The following is a 27786-nucleotide window of genomic DNA, read 5'->3' on the forward strand; positions in this document are numbered from 1 at the left end:
AGCCCAGTGAAGAGGCTTCGCATGATGTTCGGGCTTCAAGGATTATTACTCCGCAGTTTTCTTGGCGTTACTGAGAACTCTTACAAGTCAGAGCCTGCCTACTAATTACTTTTGCTGATTAATACAAGTTCACATGAATCAATTCGTAATAAAATGTAATCAACGCCGTTTACAACAGCACAGCGACAGTCCTTACGTTGAACATAATATAGTATTCGCAATACAGCTAAATAGTTAACTACAACTGACATGCGCATTGTGAATCTGTTTCCGAATTTGACGATCATAAAGAATCTCCAGAATTTTTGTAACAGGGAGCAGAACTGGTAGATAAATCTAACACCATTATCTCCTAGGGCACAAATCAGAGTTCCATTTAACATATCATAGACCCAATCTCAAACCTTGTTCTTGAGATTTAAATTCCAAATAATATGTCATCTGAAGTGAGGTAAGAGGGGATGAATCTGACGCCATTTTTTTTGCGGAATGGTTGTATAAGTCCGGTTTCCAGACACCAATTAAAGTCCTGCATTACAAAAACCATCAGTGACTTTTAGGGCTGGTTATAAAACAGAATTTGGCCAACCCTAGGACCTAAACATCATTTACTATACATAATAATATTATTTTAGTTTATACTACAAAAAAAATCATCTACCAACAATAATCGCTTTTATTTAGTTCTTAACCTCGGATAATGTATTTCTAGGGCTGCGTGCAAACAGACGCAACAACTCCCAACATTGTTGTGCCAACAATATTGGGAGTTGTTGCGTGTGTGTTGGCAGTCGTGTGCAAACGGATGCAACAACTCCCAACAATGCTGGGACCTGCAGTGCATCGTGGGAAGGATACAACCCGTAAGTCTTTGCAAACCATGCATAACGAGTGTGCGTGGCCCCAACAATGTTGGAAGAGGTGTGCAAACGGATCCAACATTGTTGCGCAACGCTTCGGCGATCACGGAACAAAAGAAATGTTGGGAGCTGTTGGCTGAAAAGTGTGACCAGTTTCAAACTTTGCGTAACAACACGCAACAATATCCAACAACATGCAACAGGGTGTGCAAACGGACGCAACATGTAACATCCAACAATGTTGCGTCCGTTTGCACGGGGCTTAGCTTTTTCGTTGGTTCACTGGATCTCGGCTATCATCAGCCATTATACCTTTTACCTTAGTGAACGAGTGCGACACGAACGGTGTGTCTGAGTCCTGCACAATTACAGAGAAGTTTTGTAAATTAAGTAACACTGGGTGAAAGAGAAGGTTGAGAAATTAATAAAACATTCACTCGACTTGCTCCTCTTAGATACCGCCTTGATTGTATCCAATGTGGCCTCATGGAATATGATCAATGTTCAATAAAGACACTTTGTGGTACACTGATTGCAGTTCAATAAAGCAAAGTTTTAATAACGGGCCTTGTAGGTCTTGTACTGGTTATATCTTTAAGCCAGAATCCATTAGGAACTTAATTATATTTTTCAGTGGACAAAAACCTTGTACTAGAAAAATTTAACAATATCGCATTATTTTTTACACTTTGCAGGCCAACAATGTTGCGTCCATTTGCACGGGGCTAAACGTTTGACCGGTTTCAAACTTTACGCAACAACACGCAACAACATTCAACAACATGCAACAGGGTGTGCAAACGGACGCAACATGTAACATCCAACAATGTTGCGTCCGTTTGCACGGAGCCTAAAGATATAATTAGTTATCTGTAATAACAGAAAGACAATTATTTTCCCATGGGAGCCTGAGAAAACAAATGTCATATTTCACAAAAAATGTGAAAACTCCGAAAAAATTCTGAAAATTTCATGTGTAAGATTTCATTTTGTGAAATTTGACATTTATTTTCTCGAAGGCTCCCATCAGAAATTTTCTTTGGTGTTATTACAGATTACTAATTACATCTATAGCCCTTGAAAAATGTGAAAAAAATGCAATATGCTTAAAATTATTAATGGTAAAAGGTTTGTGTCCACTGAAAATTAAAATTACTCAATTTCCTGATGAATTCCATCTTAATATCTTACTATCAATATCATCTAATGCTTATTGAAATGTCAAGAACATGACAAGCAAATTGACCTGCAAGAATGAATAATAATTGTTTTGAAGATTACACATTCTTCTAACTAGTTCTAAGCCACACAGAGTAAGCTTGAAAAAGAAGCATCCAACATGTTAGTTCAGCTTCATCCAAAATTGTTGGATTCATTTGAATACCCTATTGAACAGTGTTGGAACATCTTGCTATTGTTTACAAATGATAAATCTAATTTGATCATTTCTTTATTTGTCGAAGGGTTGTGAAATACAGGTATTTCCAAACTGGACTTGCACATTTTGGAATCCTAAACATATTTAGAATGCATTGAAGTAGTTTCATACCTTCCTAGTCTAGTTTCCTGCTGGTCATTATCACTAACAACAAATCCACAATGTTTCTGACACTTTTTTTTCTTTTTTGACACTATCACATTGATAAAAGGAAATCAGGGATTGACATCATACACCACACAAATTGGCTAGTTGGGCAGAGCCATCCAGGCAACCATCTCTGAATAAAGAATAAGAAGGAGTAACATGCAAGCACTTTACGCTGCTTGCAAATTCCTTGTGTGGTGTACACAACAAATACTTACCTAAGTGTTGATCAGGTATGCTTTGGTGTTTACTAAAACTAACGTGGTTGACAAATTACTAACATAACAGTTACATATACTTTCACTAGTAGTGTACGATAGTTGTTACTAAAATCAATTATTGACAGTCAGTGCTTAATAAAGAGAAAATTGTCTACTAATCTTGAATAGCCCTATAACACACTCCCTTAAATTTGCCTCCAAATGCAGAAACGATGCTCAATTAATTGCTTCCTGGAATTCCCCAGTAACGAGGAAAGGAACGACAACCTTTCTTTACCCACCACTTGATGTGCACATACACCAGAATGCTTCGCACAAAGATTAACCATCCTAAAACACCAAAAAATGAGAGTAATCATTGAATATGTGATGCATTCAACCAGAAGACTAATTATACTAAAAGTGACTTCAGTTTCAGTTATGTTGAAGAGTTTGGGAAAGTCATATTTTGCCTATATGGGTAAAGCATGTGAAAAACATGAACTAATGTTATTAGCAATGATTAGTATTTTACACTTCACCACCATGCTAGAACATGTTTCTGTGTGTTTTGAGATTGTCATTTGCCATTACCTGACCCAGTGGGACAAAATCATAAAATTACCTAAAACGTACAACTTTAAAAAAGAATGTTGGAAGTCAAGCACACAGGTTAACTGTTAATTTCCTTAAAGAGCATCCTTTCAAGTACATTTGAATTAATAAAGTAAAAAGTGAAAATGGTATTTGACCTAAAAACTTGGAACTTTTTCTGATTCACTTGGTTGTGGTCAATTTCAGACCAAGAAGGAATGCAATTAATTTAGTAATTTTTTTTTTTTTTGAGGGGGGAGGTGGGGGGGGGGGTTATCAAAAGAACTGATATAAACATTTTATGATGAAAAGTGAAAGTTTGTCTCCACATTGCATCTACCTACAATAAAGATGTGTAAAAAAAATTGAATGCAAAATTAAGCACCAGTAAGGCAGCTAATGACGACAACACTGCTGCCCACAGGCAGACCACCCTCTGTTAGTGGGGGCCGTTGTTGATTAAAATCTGAGCAACGATCTTTTGTTATTTATAGAAGAAATACATATGAACAATACGGTGACTATAATATGTTCCAAAATGCAGAATTTAAAGCAAATTTTTCAATAAAAGTTTGAAGAAAATGTTAACTAAGTCATGTGTCATATTTTTTTCGCCATCCCGTGCTGTTTTAAGCGCTATTTTGCGAGATGAGTATTTGACCTCGGCGGTTAGAACTAAAGAAGGAGACAAGGCAGGCAGCAATCAGCCGCCGGCGCGTGACCCAGTCTAATTTAAGCTGGAACTGACGCCAAACTATTTTATATCTTACCTCGGAAAAACCGGCTCCCGATCGACTAGATATGTATCCATGCCCCATCCGAATGAGAGCTCAATCCTTCCAAAATTTCTCGAGAAAAGCGATCCTGAAGTTACAAGACCAGCTTTCTCAACATGACCGGTGCAAAAAACTCAACCAAAGGCATTTGAGTTATGCGCGTCGATTCAAATCCACCAATCAGCCTATCGCGACCAAACAAACATCCCTGTGCGGGGCGAGGTTGTGGTTTTGAACTGCCAACGGTAGCGATACGTTGATTGGTGGATTTGAATCGACGCGCATAACTCAAATGCCTTTGGTTGAGTTTTTTGCACCGGTCATGTTGAGAAAGCTGGTCTTGTAACTTCAGGATCGCTTTTCTCGAGAAATTTTGGAAGGATTGAGCTCTCATTCGGATGGGGCATGGATACATATCTAGTCGATCGGGAGCCGGTTTTTCCGAGGTAAGATATAAAATAGTTTGGCGTCAGTTCCAGCTTAAATTGGACTGGGTCACGCGCCGGCGGCTGATTGCTGCCTGCCTTGTCTCCTTCTTTAGTTCTATCCGCCGAGGTCAAATACTCATCTCGCAAAATAGCGCTTAAAACAGCACGGGATGGCGAAAAAAACATGACACATGACTCAGTTAACATTTTCTTCAAACTTTTATTGAAAAATTTGCTTTAAATTCTGCATTTTGGAACAAATTATAGTCACCGTATTGTTCATATGTATTTCTTCTATAAATAACAAAAGATCGTTGCTCAGATTTCAATCAACAACGGCCCCCACTAACAGAGGGTGGTCTTCCTGTGTGCTGCCAGTATTAATATATATCACATTATTATATGTTCAACACAAATGAAGGGTGTGATTTTACAACTTTTTTCCACCTATAATTCGACCAAATACACCAGCTTCATAGGTGTATTCGGTCAAAATATAGGTGGAAAAAAGTTGTAAAATCACACTCTTAATTTGTGTTGAGTATGTCTTTACTATGAAGAAATCTATTTTTTTTTATGAATGCCCGTGATCCATTATATAAAACAGGGTTCGCAAATACGCCAAATTTGGCGTATTTTACCAAAATTGTTCAGATGACTCCACGGAGGTTACGGAGGGAGTCACTTCGACTCCAGAAATTTTCGGTAACAAACAGGGAGCCACTTCGACTCCAGAAATTTGCGGTAACAAGCACAGTTTTGTCCTTACCTTTTTCACAACAAATACAATTCACGTTAATTGTAAACGTTGTAAACCTTAATTAAATCATCGAAATTAAAGAATTATACTGCACGACAAAACAGGAAGAGGGTAAATTACGATGAAAGTTTACTCGATGACCGCCATCATGGATTTGAGCTTTCCAGGTCAGCGGACCGCTACAGCTACTTCGTGTATCCCTCACGATAGTGTATACATGCCAGGACCACGTGCTGGAAAGTCTGAAAATGGCTTTTTTCGTTGTGATACTTGACTCCAAATATTCCAAAATGACTCCAAAATTTGTGAAGCAGAAGTCACACTGACTCCACTCATCAATAAAATTTGCAACCCCTGATAAAATATTATATATACTGGTATATAAATATATAATATATATCATTACCAAGGGCGAGGAAGAGCCACCAAATCCATGAGTGAATAACTATCACTTCATCAGAAGCTGCATTCTGAAAAACAAACAGAAAATAAAATAAGCATAACAGAATTTCATGCACGCAAATCAAAGCATACAGTCAAAAAACAACTGAAACAGTTTGAGCTCAATTTATCAACAGAATTCTATGAGAAAATAAGGAGAAACTAAACATATTTGAGTTATTTGACCTTTATAGCTTTCACGGCTGTACACTTGAAGGTATATATATATATATGCCAGTATGCTCCTATTTGTATCACAGAGGCACTATTGTCTGGGGGAAAAACTTATGAATGCACCTTCATTCACTGTAAATGTCAGTACTAGTTTCAATAACATATAAAGCCCCCTTAAGAGCTTTAAGTCACAACGAGCCTGATTTTGTATATTTACTAAGTCTCAAAAGTTGGCTATGAAAATTAATAATACTCAAAACCCTTTTCATTTATCTACCTTTTAATCAAATAAAGTCTGAAGGCTACTGTAATTAGCACAATTAAATGATCCTGTATACATATTCTGCATTCAATATCATTACAAAAGTTGAACGAGACTTTCCATAAGTTGAAGTTCGACTGGGATTCCACCTCTCACCATACACAGAGGGATTACGTGAGATAGCATTGTCCCTCCGTGAACTCAGTCTTTTTAGTCCCACCTCTGTGCATTGCAGTCAGGTTGCAACATAGGGTGGGACCCAAGGGAGGGCACATAATCCCTCTGTGTATGGTGACAGGTTGAATACCAGTCTAACTTCAACTTCCGGTAAGTCTAGTTAAACTTTTGTATTCCACCTGGTCACCCACAGAGGGATCATGTGACATTTCAAAGCCAGATGCACAGGGTGGCAAAACCACTCCAAAGTAAAAGGTTACTCCAAAACCTTATCGGCAAATGTCTTCAACAATCTTTTTGTCATAAAATTTGGCAAAGGTTCACTCTGACTTCCACCCAGCCTTGTTTAAAATATCTGACAATGGAACACCAATAAGCTTTGCCTTAGAAGTTGAAGCCGATCTAGTACTGTGAGACTTGAATGTGGTTACATCAGTTCCTGAACATTGGGTCTTTAACCCAGCGGCTAACCGTGTCCCTAGACACAGGCCTATACTGCTTTACATAACTAAGTAATAGTTGACTTTGGTTCTTCTTTTGAGACATAGTTCTAAATAATAAAGTACTCTTTAAGAGTGGTCACCACACACAACCATGGGTTTGTATATGACTTAAGCTCAATCACCACCTTTTGAACCTAATTTGGACTGTTTGAAATGTTCCTGTGGCTGAAATGCTACAGTGGTTCCATTATCAGTCATATAATTGTCATCAAGGACTAATCTTTGGGCAGTGATCGAAGCTAATAACACAGTAAGTTTTAAAGTTAGACCCTTAAGACAGGGCACAAAATAACAGCCGGTTAAAGGGCAATGTCCGGACTGATTGGGGAGTTGACCGGTAAACCTTTCGTCTTGCTGGTCATGTTTACTGGTCACATTTGATTGTATTGAACATGAAATAAATTAAAATTTCCATGCTGTTAAGTTGTTTCAGTTGCAGGGTTCGAAGTTAGCGGTTGTCCCGTTGTCCCATTGTCCCGGACAACTAAAATCATCAACAGGGCAAGCAATTTGTGCATAGTGGTTGCCCCTTGGACATCCCAATCTGCCAAGGCATTAGCCCCTAAAGGAATACATATCACAGCTTTTTGCTTCAGAGGCGAGGGTCATAATTATTACTGAAAATAGTTGAAAGTAAAACAAACGCAGAAATATGCTCTGTGTCACGGCCGCTGTCACAGACTTAGGGGCGCAAGAATTTACTGGAGAAAGTTCAAACAAAAGTGTTCGTCACCGTACATTTCAAGAGTCATGGAGGACTGATCGACTGTGGCTGAAATTTGACCCAAGTGTAAACGCTATGTTTTAAATGCTTATTTTATGTGGGTTTCAATGTTCAGGTTTTTCCTGGCTGTTTTTCAGAACAACCCTGTGTTCATTTTTCAAATTCTAAGCTTTCTGTTACTTATCAGGACCAAAAACAACTCTAAATAACGTGAGGCAGGGGCTTGTCAAAAGCAATAATTTTTTTCGTTTAAGATACTCTCATGAAATACACTGACAGTTAACTCTGTTTTCCATTTTCTTGTGAAAAGTAATAAAACTTGTAATAATTTTAAATACCTCAGAAACGGGCTGAGGTTCACGTTGACTTGGACAACCAAATTATTCCATGGGCAAACAAACCAGGTCTTGTGTGTGGCTGCTCAAAGGGCAACTGGACACAAAAGTCAATTTCGAACCCTGTTGCTATCAGTATGTAGCAAGTCGCTCTGTATTGCAGAAATTTGATCTGAAATCATGGGTGAAATGAAACTAGAACCATTGTTTGCAAAACTTCGTGCATTGAAACAGGCATCAGGGTTCACACACCTCCAGTCACAAAGTTAAAAATATTTTCATTTTTGTTAGTTAATTTTCTAGATGAATACAGTATGTTGCCCAGTATCCGGACACTTGAAAAAGAACTCAATTTTTGAGGCGCTCTTTTCAGTTATAGGTAAACAAAGTATTTCGAATGAAAGCTGAACATTTCAGCTTTAAGATGAAAGTTTTGGCGATTTGAAAGCTTGCGAAACAGTCGCAGAAGACGCCGTTCTGTCCAGGTGAGTAAACTTTTCATGGCTAATATTTACGCTGTTTACTGCGCAGTAAAGTTAGTGCTGCTCAGGAAAGGGAGGGTAATGTGTGATAGTTTCAAAGAAACTGTTTTATTTTTAAAGTGAAGATACTTAAGGAAGTCAGGTTTTCAGAAAGTTTATAAATTCTTCTTGAAATTCGATTTGTTTGGAATAACGGAAGCCAGAAACATTCACTAAGTTTTGATGTCATGTGCCCAGTATCCGGACAGTTTTTTCTTTGCTGTACAGAATCGATGAATTGGCTGTGTACATTCTCCGGATAAGATTTATTTCATATCTATAACTATAATTAAAGTTTAGGATATATGATATAGTCGTAAAATGTAACTCTACTCAACTCTGTACGGAAATTTTCTTCACTCATTCAGAGTCGACTTGATTTCGTGTGCACGGCTTATTTCGCGTGTAGGAGGGGTGCCAAGAAACTGATCATTGACACCTTTCACTGTTTCAAGTATCTGTGGAACATATCTATTCACAGCCTTGTCCTTGAGGAAGTAATTCAGTCTACCTGCTAGCTCTAGATCTGGTTTTATAAAACAATTATCAGAACTTACCTCTGGTAAGCCAACAGAAATTGAGTTCAGTTTCTTTGACTCTTCTGCTAGAGGCTGTCTGAATTCTTAGTGCCGCAATTGGTAGTCAATCACCAACCAAAAAAATGCTTCTATTGACCTCTCACACGAAAAAATTTTCCTCTTTCAGCAGAAGACTGAGATTTACAAGTATCCAAACTGCAGGTGGCCTTGACCTCTATGGTGAGAGACAGCAGACATAACTTTCCAGATATCTTTGACTTGTTTGGACAAATCTTCCCTAAAAACTTTGGAAGTCACTGGTATACAGGCTGAGCAAAGGTGCTTATAATCAGTATGCAGGTCTGGTTTTATGAGAGCTCCCTTTTTGTCTTGTGTTCAGCTCAGTATTGGCATGTGCAAAAAGGGAAAGGCTATCAATGGCCTTTTGAGTGAGCACTTTCCCACCTTTTATCTCGGTGACATTTTTCATGATGGCATCAGTGATGCAAGTGAGGGCTGTCATGCCCTTCATATTAGATGTTTGTGTTTTTGAAATCTTGTGACTGAATGGTAGCACTGAGGTTGTCCCAAATCAATTGGTTAACACAAACCTTTGTCAACTCTTTGTAGTTTTCAGGCTGAGGGTACTTGTTAAGTTAAGTTAAGTTAAGTTCTTCTTGAAGATTATCTTTCAGCTTGCTGTCTCGAACAAGACCCATCACAATTCTTGCAAGTTCATAATGAATGGGAGGGCCTGTCTCCTTCGACTTGATTCTTAACACTTTCTAGGAACCTTCGACTGAAGTGGTGTTGTTTGGTGGTTTATCTGTGCCACTTTCTTCAACATTTTGTCAACACGTCCTGGACCGTTGCATCAACATCCATGGCTGAAGGTTGTTTTGAAGTTACCTCCTCCTGGCAAACTTCTTGGTCTTTTGACAGATTATTGTCATTGGGATCACTCTCAGTGACCTCAACCTTGTCTTTAACAACATATTTCTCAAAAGTACGAGATAAGATGGTCGCTAATCACTCGGTCATCTGAGAAAAACCTTTTTCCATCATTTTTGCAACAAGGCAAACCGAGCGCTTGCCATTTCGTTGCGGCGGAAATCATCTACGACTTCATTTCCATCTTCATATGAGTTTTGAGCATTTATCAGCTTTCTCACTGGGTAGTGGGTACACCTCCACTCAAACTTCTTTAGAAGAGGCAGAAGGCGATTTAGTTGACATTGTGTCAACAAAAAAGACCCAATTTACAATTACAAAATAATTCACGACCATTCACAAAGAAGGCAACAATGCACTGAGTTCACGCAGGCGCAATCCTATCTCACATGATCTCTCTGTGGGTGACAAGGTGGAATAAAAGGTACGAATGGTTAAACTTTGGAACTTATCGACAATTATAAAATTAGTACAGTCGACTCCTGATAATTCGAACCTTCAAGGGAAATAGAAAAAAGTTTGCGTTATCAGGAGTTCAAGTTATTGAGGGTAAAATTATACAGAAAATGATCTGAAGGGAAATGAAAATTGCTTCAAGTTAGTGGGAGGTTGAAGTTATAGAGGGTTCGAGTTACCGGGAGCCAACTGTAACTGAATTCACCACTCACCTTCAGAATAAGAACCCATTTGACAACTGAGAGTCCAAAGCCAGATATTGCTCCATACCTCCCAGCCACAGTCTTGGTCATACAGTATGCAGCAAAGAAACCCAGCCAGTTAAAAACAAATGAAACTAGAGGGATAAAGTTCATGTTGATTACATTAGATACTGGTATTGCTAACCTCATTATGGGAAATTAATGCTCCATGAAATTAACGTATTGGAAATTAACACGAAAGAGAGGGTAACAATTCAAAATGAGGGAAATTAATGCAACATTAAAGACCTTAAGACTTTGTTTGTGGTACTTTCCCTAAATGAATGAAGGGGGTAATGCAGCGAAATCTGGCCAAGGTTTCTTTACAATTTCACTGTTACCGGTGGATCTCCACCCTCATAAAATACTCTTCTCTCCTAGGTGTAAGAACATCAGAAATGTATTGAGAATTTGGGGCCAGAATAATGGAAATTACAGTAACATTGTGAAAATTAATGCTCCACTTAATCAATGGCCAGAAATTCACCTTTACAAAAACCAATGCAACTCAAAATTAACACCAAGTTTTGAAATGTCTGATAATTTGGTAAGGCATTAATTCCCTATACCAAATAAAGGTGACAAATACAAAAATATCTTTTATCCACAGGAAACTGAATTTGTCAATAAAATAACTCACAACATCCATGTAATAGGTCTCCCAAGCATTTTATCTAGAATGATCATGTAAGTGCTGGTAATTTATCATTGTTTTTTTACATCTATTTAGTTTGCTCCACTCTACTTTTGAACACTGAACAGTCATGTATGCTTAGATGCAACTGATGGCAGTTTCAGTTGAAGATAGTGGGGTGTTTATGTTGGCCATAGCCAGTGTCTATTTTACAGTATGAATTTATTATTATTTACTGGACATTCAGATTTAAGATGACTCACTGATAAAACAAATCAGAAATAGCCAGTCATTCCCAAGAGAAACTTCTGCAACAAAAAGAGAGCACCAAACTAAATGAGATTAAATTATCAACAAACTTGTTGCTAGAAAAATGTTTATAACAGGGATTGCAAATTTTATTGATGAGTGGAGTCACTGTGACTTCCGCTTCACAAATTTTGGAGTAATTTTGGAAAATTTGGAGTCAAGTATCACAACGAAAAAAGCCATTTTCAGACTTTACAGCACGTGGTCCTGGCATGAATAACTATCATGATGGATACACGGTGTAGCTGTGGGGGTCCACTGACCTAGAAAGCTCAAATCCATGATGGCGGTCATCAAGTAAACTTTGATCGTAATTTACCCTCTTCCTGTTTTGTAGTGCAGTATCATTCTTTAATTTTGATGATTTAATTAAGGTTTACAACGTTTACAATTAACGTAAATTACATTTGTTGCGAAAAAGGTAGGAACAAAACTGTGTTTGTTACCGAAAATTTCTGGAGTCAAAGTGGCTCCCTGTTTGTTACCGAAAATTTCTGAAGTCGAAGTGACTCCCTCCGTAACCTCTGTGGAGTCATCTGAACAATTTTGGCGTAAAATACGCCAAATTTGGCGTATTTGCGAACCCTGTTTATGAGAATAACTTGTACTTCTTAATAATTAAGAAGTACATGTTTTTCTACAGACGAATCTCCTGTAAGTGACCACCCAGAATGCAAAGAGATAGTGGTCACCTTATGGGAGGTAGTCGCTTATGAGAATCAGTCCACAAGGGGTCCCTTCCAAGAGGAGAACCCGATCCTAATGTATCCACTCTTTGGAAGTCTGAGAATTATTGCATGCAATCTCTAAGTTATGATATGTGTAGTTCCATGTTCTCACTAAAGGTTCTTTGCATACTCTGAGTAGCGCAGGGTGCACACATTGTAGTGAACAAAAAGATCAGACCATGCGGAGTCAAGCAGTTGCTTACAAGAAGCTTAAAATAATGCAAAGTTATAAAACCGTCGGCCCAAAATGTGGTCGTGGTCACACATGGAGGTTTGAGCGTATACAGTTTTTGCAGCTTTGTAGGTATAAGTACAAGTTAAGGAAATTCACTGTACCTATTCCACCATCAATAAGAAGAGCATTCCTTTCAACCTAAAAATAAATAAAGTAAATCAAGCACTGTATTATCTCCATTAAACACTGAGCCCCTAACAAATTCTTGGTTTACACTAAGAAGTTGAAAACAAGCTCCCCAGATCAATCAGAGCAGAATTTCTTTTACCATAATTATCCAAAAAGAAGAGAGTACATGAATCTGACTTGCTCCACAATTGATACATGCAAAATGAACTATGACAAAGTTTGTCTCATAACTTTTTCCTTTTTATCCACGGCTTTGAAACTTGGGAGACCCTGCAGCTCCATGTTTTAGAACTATTAATTCAGCCATCAAGGAAAGAAGTTATAAAGCAGTGATTTTCTGGGTATTAAGACAAAATTTACCTTACTTCAACCCCCATCCCTCAAAACCAATCCCCCACTCTCACTCAAAAGGCCGAGGTGGAATTTTAATTCCTGAGATGTGACTTCACACTCTCCCTCCCCCCCCCCCCCCCCCAACCCTTTACCCAAGAGCTCCCTAGAAAGCTTACTCACAGGCTATATACATAAAAAGAGAAAATAATCTTACCAAATCAGTATATTGCTCCTTTACCCTTTCTGCTTCTTCATAGGTTGGTAGTTTAGCAGCAATATCATACGATGGTGGGAGATCAGAATCTGAAAGAATTTGTCACAGTACTACAGCTGTACAATATGTCATGCAACACTCTAAATCATAGTTCTGTAGAACATCAAATTTAGCCACAATCAATTTAGAATACATTGGAATGGCAAGACACAGATTAAAATGACTGCATATCAAAGGCACTGGCAGAATGCTTTGGTGAACTTGATGGCATGTTAAACAAATCAACACTGACAATAAGGCGATTACAGTCAAGCCACTCTAGCTGGACTGAGGGAGAGAGAGGAAAATGTTAGAAGGTGATAAAATTACTTAACATCCCCTAATGAGCTGTGCTTGATTGCTTTCGTGGAAATGCATAAACAGCCAATGAACAGAAAGTTGTCTTTTACTAGAAGCCAGAAATTTACTTTCAACAAAGAAATTGACGTGACTGTGTATTTGACAAGTTTTGGAAGATGTAGCTGGCAATGCAAAAGTTGATTTTTGTCAGAAACATGTCCGAGTGTAAGCATCAGGTCAAAGCCACAAATTTTCCACCAACAGTAAGCAATACATCAATAAAAAGCACCAAATGAACCACCGAAACTGCATGATGTTTTGGACAAAAGACCACCCATGACTTAGCTTATCCTATGCAGAGAAGTTGCAAACATAAGCCAAGCTACACAGCAAAGAAGAGATTGGCACAACAAAGTAGCATGTGGGAAAAAAATTCTGCGCTGAATAAATGCCAGTTCCAACATTTCTTCACTGATAAGCGATCGGTTCATTTTGGTCAACCGTCTTGAGATATGAGGAAAGAGCTTTGGGGATGACACCAGATGAGCACTCCAAATGAGACAAAGCTTTAAGATAAGAAATAATAAGAAATCTGCTTTTAATACACTCGGGTGGTTCTTTGTTTACATGTGAGTGGGGAAATGGTGGATTTTGCAGTATGCATTTCTCATAAAACAAAAGAAATTAGGCATCGTCAATGATTTGTTCACATACAAGCATAATAACAGCATGTTTTGAATTCTAATGTTCCCATGTTTTATTTTTCTTAGTCTCGCTTGCTTGAGCAGAGCGAGACTCTTAAAATGCAGTCGTTTTTTTTTTTTCGTCGGACCTAGTTTGTAGGCCCCGCGTTCTTAGCGAAGACCGTGGAAACTGGAGATAAGAATCGTGACGACTTTCATTGTATGGAAATGGCTCTTGTGATGAGAATGCAGTTTATTTCGGCGATGACTGAAATGACGCATGTAAGTTTGGCAATGACACATAAATTTTCCTCGAATGGAGGCCCTTGATTTTCATGTAATTATCCACGACAGGCAGGCACATCCCCAAGCAGGATGAGAAAATAAAAATTTGCGTTCGCAAATAAAATAATGGCAATGTATGAAAGGCTGCACGTACAATTATGTAAGCGTAAAAGTAGAAACTCGCTTAATTTGACGTTTAATCTCAATACTTTATGTCTTACCTCTATTTGATTTACATGATTAAAATTTACGTGCGCTAACGTGCGGAGCCAAAAACGCATCAGTGGAAATCCACCCTAACATGTCACGGATGTGTTTATACGGGTAGCTTTGAACTTGACTAACCGCACACTCTACTTGCAGCACTTCATGTCCATAGTTAATAGAAATCCCACAGCGAGCTTTTCCGGAACAGGTTGGTCCAAGAATTCTATGGCTTGAGAGCAATGATTATTTTGGAACAACTGATCACTTTAGTGGTGAAAAAAAAAGAATAATCTTAATGAGCAAAACTTCAAGGTTTACTGGAAAATCAGGATCGAGGATCGAGGATCAAGGATCGAGGATTGAGGATCGAGGATCGAGAAATCAGGGATCAAGGATCAGTTAAAAAGAACTTGAAAATAAAATAAATAAATAAATCGTGGATCAGTGATGATGTGGGCAGCAGACTGTAGATAAATTTCACAGAACATAACCCCTTTCGCTGTACTGAACGCTAAATTCAAGTAAACTAATCCGAGTCTGTCTGAGTCAGTGATTGTTTTGACGAAAAAGTGAAATTTTCCAGGAAAATGAAACGCTTTATCCTGGTGATACTGTAATACAAGAAAAAACTTTTAACAGTTTTTAATTTTTAAGTGTACATTTGCTTTCAGTACTCCTTATTTTTCTTGTAATTGTTGTATGCACAACCCCACCAGCAATGCTGATCTTTTTATCGTGCCATAAACTAAGGTTCTTACCTACCTACCTACCTACACTATGTACCTACCTACCTACCTACCTACCTACCTATCTAAAATGTATGCTGTGTACAACTCTAAACATTGTACTCTGAGACTGTCCGGAGATATTAAAAGTACATACTAAGCAGCTATGGAAAATGTCATTACTTTCATGCGATATTGATATCTTATAAAACGGACAACAAATTCAACAGGAATACGCGCGAACTGAATTAACTGTGTGTTGTATAAGGTTCTGTTCAACTTACACTTTTTTCCTGTGCTGAACATATACTGTACTGAGCTGTACCTTGGTCCGGTACAAAGAAGCTATGTATATTTATACTGACAGAGTCATGGGCCCCTGATACCGATAAAAATCATCGTTCAATTTTTCGAGTGTAGAATCCCTGAAAGAGTACTCCTCAATGGAGCAATATCAATATGTAGAAGGTTTTCAAAGGTTTCACACCGGTTTGAGGCTAAGATGTGCGGCCTGTCTCTCCTTGCAATTTTTACTTTTTGAGTATATACATTATGACATACAACACTCGTTTTGTATTCCAAATGAAAAAGTAGTATAATGGCACTGGGGCCTTTGACAACAAAACTCATCTCCAAGCAAGCGAGACCCAACGCTACTAAGAGCATTCTTGTTTTGTTTTTTCTGCATCAGACAGACCTCCCATTGCAAAACTTACAACAAGACGCTGTGGGAGCATATATTTGGACGTCAATGTACTAGGCATGTGAAGTTTTTTATGTGTATTAGGTATGTATGAGTAGTGCAGTAGCGTTGCATATTTTAGGCGTTGGTTGAGATGTGTGACGTGGAAGGCATGGAGTTATATTGGATGTGAATTGGTAAGATGATAACTGTAGTTTGTTAATCAGTGAAACTTGTTTCTCGTAGAAATTAACATGAAGTAACAAAGAATTATTGCTTTGGGAGGTAAAAGTGATTTTCATAGGTGTTGCAGTAAGGTAGTTGTGGAAGTGTTAGTTTGGTTATGAAGGGATAGTGTAGTGACAGTGTGTTGAAATGAAGTGGTGGTTGTGAAAAGTCTTATAAATAGTCGAAAAACATACTCGTACTTATTTTAAAATTTAAAATAAGTACAAGTATAAGACTTTTCACAACCACCACTTCATTTGTTAAGTTTTTTGTTTAGGATTGTTTTTCACTTATTTTTGATACTATTTGTATCAAGAGAACATGGATTAGCCCAAAAGATCATTTAATCAAGAGAAGGGGGTATGAAGATGTCGAGAGGGAGAACTGAAATTTTGTGTGTGCGCTCGGGAGCTTTGAAAAATCAGTGAGGTTAAGGAGAGAGCATAAAATCTGTCTATAGAAGCAGAAAACATGGCACCTTAGATAAAAGCAACAAAAATCAACTTTTGCACTTATCTGACAATCGAGCCAACCCAGTAATTTGGGATCCCAGTTTTGTGTTTCCCTATTTCCCGGGTGGAAATTTTCCAAGTAATCACGCTTGCAGGGCAAATCAACCAATTGAAAAATAGGACAGCGGGTAACACACTGTTCATGCACATTGCTTCCCTGGCTCAAATGTGATCAGGCCTTTACTGTGAGTTGTATCGTCACCCAGTTTGCACATGAAAGCTTTGGAATTTGCTGCTTTCGTGGTTCGTGTATGTGAGAATATGACTTAATCTGATTAACGCAAGGGTTATAAATTTGCAAGTGCAGATGTTGGACTCTGCCCCTTTTAAGGTTCGACCGTGAAAGAATAGAACTTGTTTATGGGGTCATTTTGCTCGATAAGATTTTAAGAAATCACCTCCTTTCTGAAAATATGCAATGAAATTATGCATCATTCAATGTTATTCTTAATTATCTTATGCACGAGATCTTGGAATTTTGTGTGACATCTTCTTTGGCACTCAACAACTGAGAGTAAAATATTGTCAAACTCTTGGCAACAAGCCAAACCATTCACTCCATGTACTGTGAGGACGATTATATTTTCCAAAGAGAAAATTTTAATTATTTAATAGTGTTTCACTAATGTGTACCTTGTTTTTGCAGAAAGTTTGTTTTCTATTGCAAATTTTGTTGCTGTGCATCATCTGTGGGACGTATGCAGGGGTTTCATTAACTCTCAAAGTTGAAGGGCATATGAGGTAAAGTAGGCAGGTACCCTAAATGGCGAGGGCCGGAGGCCTGACCTTCTAGGGGAGTACGGGGCTCCTCTGGAAAATTTTGAAAAATTTGACTCCCGGGAATGCATTTTCCTGCATTCTGGAAAGGAAATTATCCTTTTCTTATCACTCCTCATTTACCCACTTTACAACAAAAAATTTCATTTTGCTCTCCAAGAATTTGTTCATTCAATCTTCTACTGTGTAGCTAGCGCTGAAAAACGTTTGCAATGCATTGTTTTGGGTTAGAAGTATTGTTAAGAGGATTTTATTTGGTGTTTGGAATTTCTTTTGGGAAACATGCCACATGTGTATTGCAAATTGGGTAACACCTTTTAGCTATTTTTACAGACAGAGCCAACATTGACAACAACACACTAGGGTGCCTCCCTTACTTCTTACAAATAAACAAGATACAAGTCACTACAACTTAGTAATGATGAGTGTAACTGACACCAGTATTTTAAGAAGGAATCCATCAGGAAATTGAGTCATTTTAGTTTTCAGTGGACAAATATCTTGTACCAGAATAATTTAAAGAATATTTCATTCTTTTTTACATTTTTCAAGGGCTAAAGATGTAATAAATCATCTGTAGTAACACCAAAGAAAAGTTCTCATGGAAGTCTGAGAAAATAAATGTCAAATTTCACAAGAATTGAGATTTTACAGGTAAAATTCTAAAACTTTCATGTGTAAGATGTAATTTTGGGAAATTTGACATTCATTTTCTCGGGATAAAATTGCTAAATACAATAAAATGTTTTCAAACCCAAGCATCATGGTCCAATGCACACGTAAACCGGAAAAACACGGGGACTTAAAATTTTAGATGCAAATTTCATGTGTAGGATCAGCTAGGGTCAATGCGCTCTATTTATTCTTTCTCAAATGCAAAATTATCAGCGCTTATGTAAATTTCACTACATTGATAAATATTGCAAAACTTCAAGTGTATTAAAATTCTAAAACCAACATTTTGACCTTTTCTGGGACACAAAAAAAATTATCCAGGACACATTGAGATTTTCGTTTGCTTGCCATGATGAACTTTTTATAAGCTGTTTCATAGAAGTCATAGAACACACATGCTTCCAAACAAGCGGCATGTCACGTGCAGGTGTTATGTAAGAGCCAAATATAACATTTATAACAGGATCGAAAAGAGAGAATGACAGACAACAAAGATTGCTTTTCTTGAAGTACTAGTAAAAGTCACGTCAAGGATCTGATGCGAGAAAATTGATAAAAAGGTTTTTTAAAGAAAATATTCAACTTACATGAATGACTTAATTTTTATTTTACGCTGATTTTTTTTCAGTTTCGTACTTGTCATATTAATTGGGGAAAAAGAAGCCGGGTACTCTGATCAAAGTAAATGGGTGCTAGTACCTGGGTCCCAGCTTCTAATGACAACACTACATATGTAACAAACACAAATGCTGTGTTGTGACACAACGCACGGCAGACATTTGCATCACTTGGCTTGCTTACTTGGCATGTTTACATTCACATGTATTGCTTGCCTATGGCAACTTTGAATCAAAGCAAGTGAACTCAATTACTCTATTTGGGCAACGCCTAAATAATAAGCTTATTTTCCCCACACTAACAATTCCTTTCTCGTTTCATTGGTCACAGTGTCCTAAATGCCATTGCATCCTTGATCTTAAGCTCCCAAATGGATGCATGCAGGAGTATTTTCCCCTCTTCTTGCCCTTCTTTACCTTTCCACCTTGGTCCTCTCCCTTCAATCATTTTTTGGATAGCCCCAACCCCTTGTCAATTTCATCAACCAAGATGGTAGCAGAGCAATAGAAGGAATGTACATCGCTAGTGCAGCCAAATATGCCTGCTTTGCAAGCTCCCTCAAGGCTGTGTTGTTTGAAAAAATATTCACATGTGAGAATCTGGCAAAGTAACTTTATAATTCCAGCAAAATTGTCACTTATGCCCTTTTTGTAAAGGGTTCTCCACTCAGCCTCGTCAAAATGGTGTACAACAGTAGGCCAAAAAACCAGAGTAGAAAGTAGCAAAGGCCTAAAAATTATTCAACCTGTGCTGAGTAACTAGCAAATATTCAACTGGAAGCGGCAAAATTGCTGTCTGCCAGCACATTTTGACTGGGCTTTTAAATTAGTCCGTTTATCTTTGTTTCTAAATTTTCAAAACCTGTCCAGGGCGAGTCTTGGGTAAGAACAATTTTTCTCCTTAGTTATTCAGGTTGAACAATGCCTTGGTTTGTTTGGGCTGTATCCGATTTACAAGTACGTAGAAAATTTTGCTGACCACTGAATCCACCATGCCATAATTTATTATACACTAAAAACTTAACATCTGTTTGTATGTGAACGCATAATAACAACTGAGTTAACAAAACCGTCATCTGAATTTTGTTTGTCATACAGTACAATCTTTTGGTTGAAACTTTTTACACAAGCAGGGTGCAAGGAAAGTCAGTTTTACTGCTTGCCATTTGGGCTAGAAGTCATAGAACACACATGCTTCCAAACAAGCGGCATGTCACATGCAGGTGTTATGTAAGAGCCAAATATAACATTTATAACAGGATCGAAAAGAGAGAATGACAGACAACAAAGATTATACACTAAAAACTTAACATCTGTTTGTATGTGAATGCATAATAACAACTGAGTTAACACAACCATCATCTGAATTTTGTTTTTCATACAGTACAATCTTTTGGTTGAAACTTTTTACACAAGCAGGGTGCAAGGAAAGTCAGTTTTACTGCTTGCCATTTGGGCTAGCTGTAGCTAGCATGCACTAGCCCAAAAGTCATTTTAACTAGCCCCAAAGACTTTTTGATGAGCAGGTTTGACTACACAGTTCTTCTATAATTTGAATTCTTTAAAAAACTTCACGAGTTGCCCATTGGGCTAGTTGAGAACCAAATTCACCAGTCCAATAGCAAAATCCACTAGCCCCAGGCTATAGGACACTACTTTCTTTGCACAGTTCACAAGTTTAATTTTTACTTTCCTTTTTCTCAAGTTAGCATTATCTGAGATGAAGGGAAATAATGTGTTGAAATGTTTTGAACCAAGCATTATATCCATGACCAAATGTTTTCCTGACATTAAACTCTAAACAAACGTATTGTGTAAATTCTTTACCTGCTATTGTGTCTTGTTCAGTGCTCGGTTCATAGGGGGGAGGGGGAGAGTACAGTGCAGCACCATCAGGAGGTGGAGATATTGTCAAAGTTACAGGAACTGGGGGAGGGGAGGGTGGTTCACTGGTTGATACCTAAAACGAAACAGAAAAATTACTTTCTACTTTGTGTTTTCTAGTCACACACGAAAGTCACGGTTATAAGACTAAGTTGTTATTTCATGTACTATTTTCCATCTTCCATCTGTTATAATTATTTTATTCCTGTTCCAAATGCTAGCTACAAATATCGCCTCTTGAAATCCTCCTGCCACTCGTTTAGCGTCCTCGGAACTGTGTCGGCTGAATGTACATCATTAAAAAGTACTTTCAGCAGCATAGCACCTTTGTCTACTGTAAGTTTAAGCTCAACATTCATGACGCATGTACATAGCACAAAAGGTCTTCTTTCCACTGTTCTGATATTAGAGCATAAAAGAAGAAATAATCGCAGCACATTCGACATCATAAAACTAAAAAGGTTTGAAGAAACATATTAAAATTATTTTAAGTAAAGTTATAGTTAAAACTCCAATGTTTTTAAGCAAAACAAACAAGGTAAAAAAGACAAATAAGCTTAAGCTAAATTAAAATGTCTGGATAAATTAATATTTCGACCAACAAAGTGAACAAACGACCTTCATACGTACAGGTTCATAACGTTGTCGCTGATTCGAGGCCATGGTGAGCTTCTAAAGAAAGCCTCACAGCTTTTAGTAGCTTTTTGCCCTTAATCGGCTCTCACGTTTACTTTTTTCTGGACAAAACTCACACTAAATTAAAGTAATCATTAGCCAATATGGCGGACCCGAACATAGAATGAGATATACTGTGACGTAACAATCTGTCTCTGCACAGGAATACCAGTGCATTTCCCATGAAACTCGGCAGAATGACTCTGAAGATCTCTTTAGGCAGGGGCACCTAACGACTCTTTTCTGTAAAATATCTGTTAGGAGAAGCAAAAATTTCCTAAAGAATTTCTATAGCTTGAGGAAGGCTAAAAATTTCTAGATGAACGTTCCATTCGTGTACAATTTTCGAACTAAAAAATTTCCCACGGTTTTCTGAAGTTCTTATTTTTCGCATTTCACTCCCCAGTTATGCTATTTTTCATCGAAAAAGGAAAACTAAAACTATCGTATTCGAAAATGCGATGAAGAGAGGAATCAGGAAAATTGTTACTTTCGTACAACTTTAAATTGCATCTAAAGTTTTCGGGAAAATTGTCCTCAAGCCTTTGTAATTTCGTAAAGACTCGATTTACCCCTCGGATGACCGAACAGATACAAATTTTCTAGCTCCGCTTAGGATGCATTTCTAGAGTGTTTTCCATGCATTTAGGAGGAACTCGTCGTTTGGTGCCCCTGACTAGGGTTAGGAAACTGAGTCAATCAGGTTTCAGGTCAATTTTCAGCGGGTCTTCAGGGCCAGAAGCAGGGTAGTACTTGGTGTAAGACTGCCCAAAATGTCCCGGGCCACCGCCCATACTGTTAGTGCTGTAGTAGTACCTGTGGTACCTGCAGTAGCTGTGTAGTACCTGTAGTACCTGTAGTACCTGTAGTACCTGTAGTACCTGTAGTACCTGTAGTAGCTGTAGTACCTGTAGTAGCTATAGTAGCTGTAGTAGCTGCATGTAGTACCCCTGTAGTACCTGTAGTAGCTGTAGTACCTGTAGTACCTGTAGTAGCTGTAGTACCTGTAGTACCTGTAGTACCTGTAGTACCTGTAGTACCTGTAGTAGCTGTAGTACCTGTAGTACCTGTAGTAGCTGTAGTACCTGTAGTACCTGTAGTACCTGTAGTAGCTGTAGTAGCTGTAGTAGCTGTAGTAGCTGCATGTAGTAGCCCTGTAGTACCTGTAGTAGCTGTAGTACCTGTAGTAGCTGCATGTAGTAGCCCTGTAGTACCTGTAGTAGCTGTAGTACCTGTAGTACCTGTAGTACCTGTAGTAGCTGTAGTAGCTGTAGTAGCTGCATGTGGTAGCCCTGTAGTACCTGTAGTAGCTGTAGTACCTGTAGTACCTGTAGTAGCTGTAGTACCTGTAGTAGCTGTAGTAGCTGTAGTAGCTGCATGTAGTAGCCCTGTAGTACCTGTAGTAGCTGTAGTACCTGTAGTACCTGTAGTACCTGTAGTAGCTGTAGTACCTGTAGTACCTGTAGTACCTGTAGTACCTGTAGTAGCTGTAGTACCTGTAGTAGCTGTAGTAGCTGTAGTACATGTAGTACGTGTAGTAGCCGTAGTAGCTGTAGTACCTGTAGTACCTGTAGTAGCTGTAGTAGCTGTAGTAGTAGTTGTAGTACCTGTAGTAGCTGTAGTACCTGTAGTAGCCGTGGTACCTGTAGTAGCTGTAGTAGCTGTAGTACCTGTAGTAGCTGTAGTACGTTTAGCAGCTGTAGTACCTGTAGTACCTGTAGTAACTGTAGTAGCTGTAGTAGCTGTAGCAGCTGTAGTAGCTGTAGTAGCTGTAGTACGTGTAGTAGCTGTAGTAGCTGTAGAAGCTGTAGTACCTGTAGTAGCTGTAGTAGCTGTAGTACCTGTAGTAGTTGTAGTACCTGTAGTAGGTGTAGTAGCTGTAGTAGCTGTAGTAGCTGTAGTACCTGTAGTAGCTGTAGTAGCTGTAGTACGTGTAGTAGCTGTAGTAGGTGTAGTACCTGTAGTAGGTGTAGTAGCTGTAGTACCTGTAGTACGTGTAGTAGCTGTAGTAGCTGTAGTAGCTGTAGTAGCTGTAGTACGTGTAGTAGCTGTAGTAGCTGTAGTACGTGTAGTAGCTGTAGTAGCTGTAGTACGTGTAGTAGCCGTAGTACCTGTAGTAGCTGTAGTACCTATAGTACCTATAGTACCTGTAGTACCTGTAGTACCTGTAGTACCTGTAGTATTGTTGTAGCTGTAGTAGCTGTAGTAGCTGTAGTAGCTGTAGTACCTGTAGTACCTGTAGTAGCTGTAGTAGCTGTAGTACGTGTAGTAGCCGTAGTACCTATAGTAGCTGTAGTAGCTGTAGTAGCTGTAGTAGCTGTAGTAGCTGTAGTACCTGTAGTACCTGTAGTAGCTGTAGTACGTGTAGTAGCCGTAGTACCTTTAGTAGCTGTAGTACCTGTAGTAGCCGTAGTAGCTGTAGTAGCTGTAGTAGCTGTAGTAGCTGTAGTAGCTGTAGTAGCTGTAGTAGCTGTAGTACCTGTAGTAGCTGTAGTACCTGTAGTAGCTGTAGTACGTGTAGTAGCCGTAGTACCTTTAGTAGCTGTAGTACCTGTAGTAGCTGTAGTAGCTGTAGTAGCTGTAGTAGCTGTAGTACCTGTAGTAGCCGTAGTAGCTGTAGTAGCTGTAGTAGCTGTAGTAGCTGTAGTAGCTGTAGTACGTGTAGTAGCCGTAGTGCCTGTAGTAGCTGTAGTACCTATAGTACCTGTAGTACCTGTAGTAGCTGTAGTAGGTGTAGTAGGTGAAATACCTGTAGTATCTGTAGTGTCTGTAGTGGGTGTAGTAGCTGTAGTACCTGTAGTACCTGTAGTACCTGTAGTACCTGTAGTACCTATAGTACCTGTAGTAGCTGTAGTAGGTGTAGTAGATGTAGTACCTGTAAAAGCTGTAGTTGCTGTAGTAGGTGTAGTATCAGTAGTATCTGTAGTAGGTGTAGTACCTGTAGCATGTGTAGTACCTGTAGTATCTGTAGTATTTGTAGTACGTGTGGTAGGTGTAGTATAGTAATAGTTTTGCATGACCGCATCATTGTACAGTATTGCAAAAGCATACCTATTACAATCGAAATATAAAACAAACAACGCCAATAATGAACCAAAAAAAAAATAACTGTATTACTAACATTGAATCATGTATTTTCATACAGGAGGAAATAAACTCCATAACTAACTCGTTTACATCATGGTTCTTCGAATCCTTTATCAGTTTCATGCTTTCTGGAGATGATTTCTTGTCAAAGTCCGGTGTTATTCGATTGATTTGATTAATGAATGCCTGTCTCTGTACTGTGTTGTTGTTGTTTTTTTTTTTGTGGTAGAAGAAATGAATCTTATCGTCTACCTGATCTATGTTCTCTTGACAAATGATCTATTTGGTATCGACCTTGTACAATCAGAAGTTTGTGATTACTTATTTTAAACTTAACCAAAATGTTGTCATTCATCATAATGTCTTACCTGGTAGAGATAATCAGTTGTAGAATATTCATCTTTAAAAGTTTTATAAAATTCAAATTTGTTTTAATTTTCAAGACTGTGTCGCAAAAAAGATACCGGATATTTCTCTCTCATTTCTGTGGTATATCGTCCAATTTTATCATTATCTAAAGATTCTGTATCTAAACTGATGAGATTGTATTGTTCAAACATGTTTATGAATTTGCAATAATATCCGGAATTATTCATAGAATGTAGATTCTTTGACATAAGGAAAGACTGTTTGACGATAGAGTCCTTATCGTTGGTGGTTCGATAAACAAAATAGTTCATAATGTTTTGATTTCTCGGGATAAGCAGCGGCAATCTACCAAGTTCAGCTCGGCAAGCTATGTTAGAGGCCTTATTGTTTACTTGTAAATAACGTTTAAAGAATTTGAGGTGATTTTTTTTTCTATTGGGGAACTATCCCACTTTTAAAATCTTGCTCGGTGCACATCCCCCTTACCTTACCTTACCTTACCCTTACCTTACCCCTTAACATGGGGGATATCCAGTGAATATACCTGTTTCAATAAAGGTTGCTTTGGGAATCGTGCTTTGATCTTCGAAAGCTATTGTTTGGTGGTCACTCAAGCAAAGCATTGCATTGTATTCTGTATTTCAATGACCAAATCCCAAAGCAACCTTTATTGAAATAGGTGTATATGATTGTGTCAAGAATTTGGGATGCGGTATGAAGATTAAGTTTATTAAGAACTGTCGTGTCTGCTTCCGAATACTAGAAAACGCCTGAAGGGCCTTCTCTTTTATATTAGTTATCATTGTCGATTTAAGGTGGCTTATAACAGTTTTCCGATGACACCATTGTCTTTGCAAACTTGGACATTTTTTACAACTAAAGGCATTCACTGGACGGAATTGATGTAATTAAGCTTGTAAAAACATTTGTAATGCGTAGTATAACGCGAAATATAGTGGCCAAGCACCCAAAACAGGACCGGAAACTAGATCTGGGCTGGATCGGAAGGCAATGTAATAAGATCACAAGACACCCAAGACACAAGCAATGCCAAAAATTCAGGGGGCAGTCGCAGCGCACTTCATCAATCGCTAACAGAGGTGTAGCGCTCTATTAAACTTGCTGAATGGAGAGCTCGCCTTCAGTTTGAACACGTAATAGTCTCCACATGAGTCAATCAGGTGGGTATAGAGCGGGCAAGCCAATATTCCTATTGTATAAGAAAGACGCCCACTAGATATGGAGGAACTCACTTATTTTCTTTGCAGGAACTTAGTTTTTTAACTGGTTATAATAATGGGTGATGTCATGAACGAGTATTGTAGGAGCTGCTCGGAAGGTCTTTCATAATTGGTTGCGGGGAACAAAGACATGTCATTCTTTTAGGTCAGGGTTAGGCACCACTGGACCCTCTTGAACTACATCCTTGCGCATGTTAATACTAGGGAACCCACCAACAGGGCTTGTCTTTCAACATAGTACACCACTCTAGCCGAACAATACCACCAAGTGTGGAATAGCTGAACTTTATAGCCCGAAAGTGCCTCAAATCTCAATCATTGGATACAGTTGTACCATAATATACCTAAGGATCAAAGGCTTTGATATAGACAGGGAAAAGTGATTTAAATAGAGCAGCGGTTAGCTCGAGAAACTTATGAGTTTCCCATTACTTAGGTAGAGACTTCAATAAGAATAATTTCAATTTTTAAGAAAAGTATCTGATCATTAGTTATCATTAGCTCTTGTTATCGATGAATGTGGCAATAAACGTTTTTTACATTTGAATACAAGTCTCTCTGTTGGCTTTTTCCTGTCAGTCACACTCGGTCGTCTTAAAGTCGCGAGAAGGGGTGGGGAAGGTGAATATATCGTTTTCCAACTACGTTTCCGGACTCGCTTTCCAGTGCCGTGATGTCACATAGTAAAGGGTGAAAGCCTCAGGGGCACCCAACGACTGTCTCCTTTAAAGTACGTTGGAAACACTTTTTACGCTGTCCAGAGTTTTCTTTTCTGCACCCTAGAAATGCATTCTAAGCGGCACTACAAAATTGTTATCGTTTAGGTTATTAGAGATTTCCACAAGCATGAGGCAACTTTTTGGCAACTTCTCGTATTTGGAACAACTTCATTCCTTTATTGCAACTATTGGCTTTTTGATTAAGATTTCTCTAGAACTTTATCATCTAATTCTGTGATATCGGAGCAGCTCTTAGTGTTTAAATAAGCCTTTGTTACATATTTCACAATGTTTTGTAGACAATTTGCGAATTACCAGTAAAAAAAGGAGACAAATACTCCTCCCCTGAGGCACATTAAGGGCGCAAGATAAGTCAGTCGTTTTTACAGAAAATTTTAAATGATTGACGCAGATTCTCACTCGTCTGACTCGAGTGTCTCGGGTGAAGAAAGTCATTAAGGAATTTTTTTGGCTCATTACATTTCTTTCGTGATTTTAACTCCGGACAAAGTTATTAAGCAACGCTGGTTGCGCTGAAAAAATTGCACGAAAATGCTAAGAAATCTTACTTTTGTTTGTACAATTTGCATATTTTCATAACTTCAGACCAAACAAAGATTTTGTTTTTCGAGCAACCTTTTGAGTAAGTTTTGTTGCAATAAGCAACTTTTGATTGGTTTTGACAACTTTTGAGCATTTGTTTGAGAAATAATGTGAAACTTTTTGGAAAATCTCGAGCAACTTAAGAAAGCCCTCCCGGTCTGACCGGTCATCCTAGAGGAAAGTCAGTTTTCACAATTACAAAGGCTTCAGTGTTACTTTTGCGAAAATTTTAGTTGCAATTTAACGATTTACGCAAGTGAGGATTTTTCTGGTTACCTCTCCCCATCACATTTTAGAATCCAAAAAAAACTTTAGGTGACCATTTTTTAAGAAAAATATTGTAACCTGGGAACTGATTTTGAAACATTAAAAATCAGAATTCGTAGGGA

At 38.3% G+C, this 27786-nt stretch overlaps 1 protein-coding gene across 2 annotated transcripts; it reads right to left on the reverse strand.

The window, feature by feature from the left end:
- Positions 1-1392: 1392 nt before the first annotated feature.
- On the reverse strand, positions 1393-21513 carry LOC140947280 (NEDD4 family-interacting protein 1-like). 2 transcript variants are annotated; one of them, XM_073396338.1, is made up of 8 exons: positions 21334-21513; positions 20647-20779; positions 13090-13178; positions 12515-12551; positions 11405-11449; positions 10478-10602; positions 5610-5673; positions 1393-2996 (listed from the first exon to the last, which is right to left on the reverse strand). In XM_073396338.1, exons 1-8 carry the CDS (start codon positions 21364-21366, stop codon positions 2887-2889), a joined length of 636 nt encoding a protein of 211 aa, XP_073252439.1. In that variant the 5' UTR covers positions 21367-21513; the 3' UTR covers positions 1393-2886. The 2 variants fall into 2 exon arrangements, with proteins under 2 accessions (XP_073252439.1, XP_073252440.1); XM_073396339.1 differs by lacking the exon at positions 11405-11449.
- Positions 21514-27786: the final 6273 nt, after the last annotated feature.

This window comes from Porites lutea, chromosome 9, assembly GCF_958299795.1.
Source record: "Porites lutea chromosome 9, jaPorLute2.1, whole genome shotgun sequence".
Taxonomy (NCBI): domain Eukaryota; kingdom Metazoa; phylum Cnidaria; class Anthozoa; order Scleractinia; family Poritidae; genus Porites; species Porites lutea.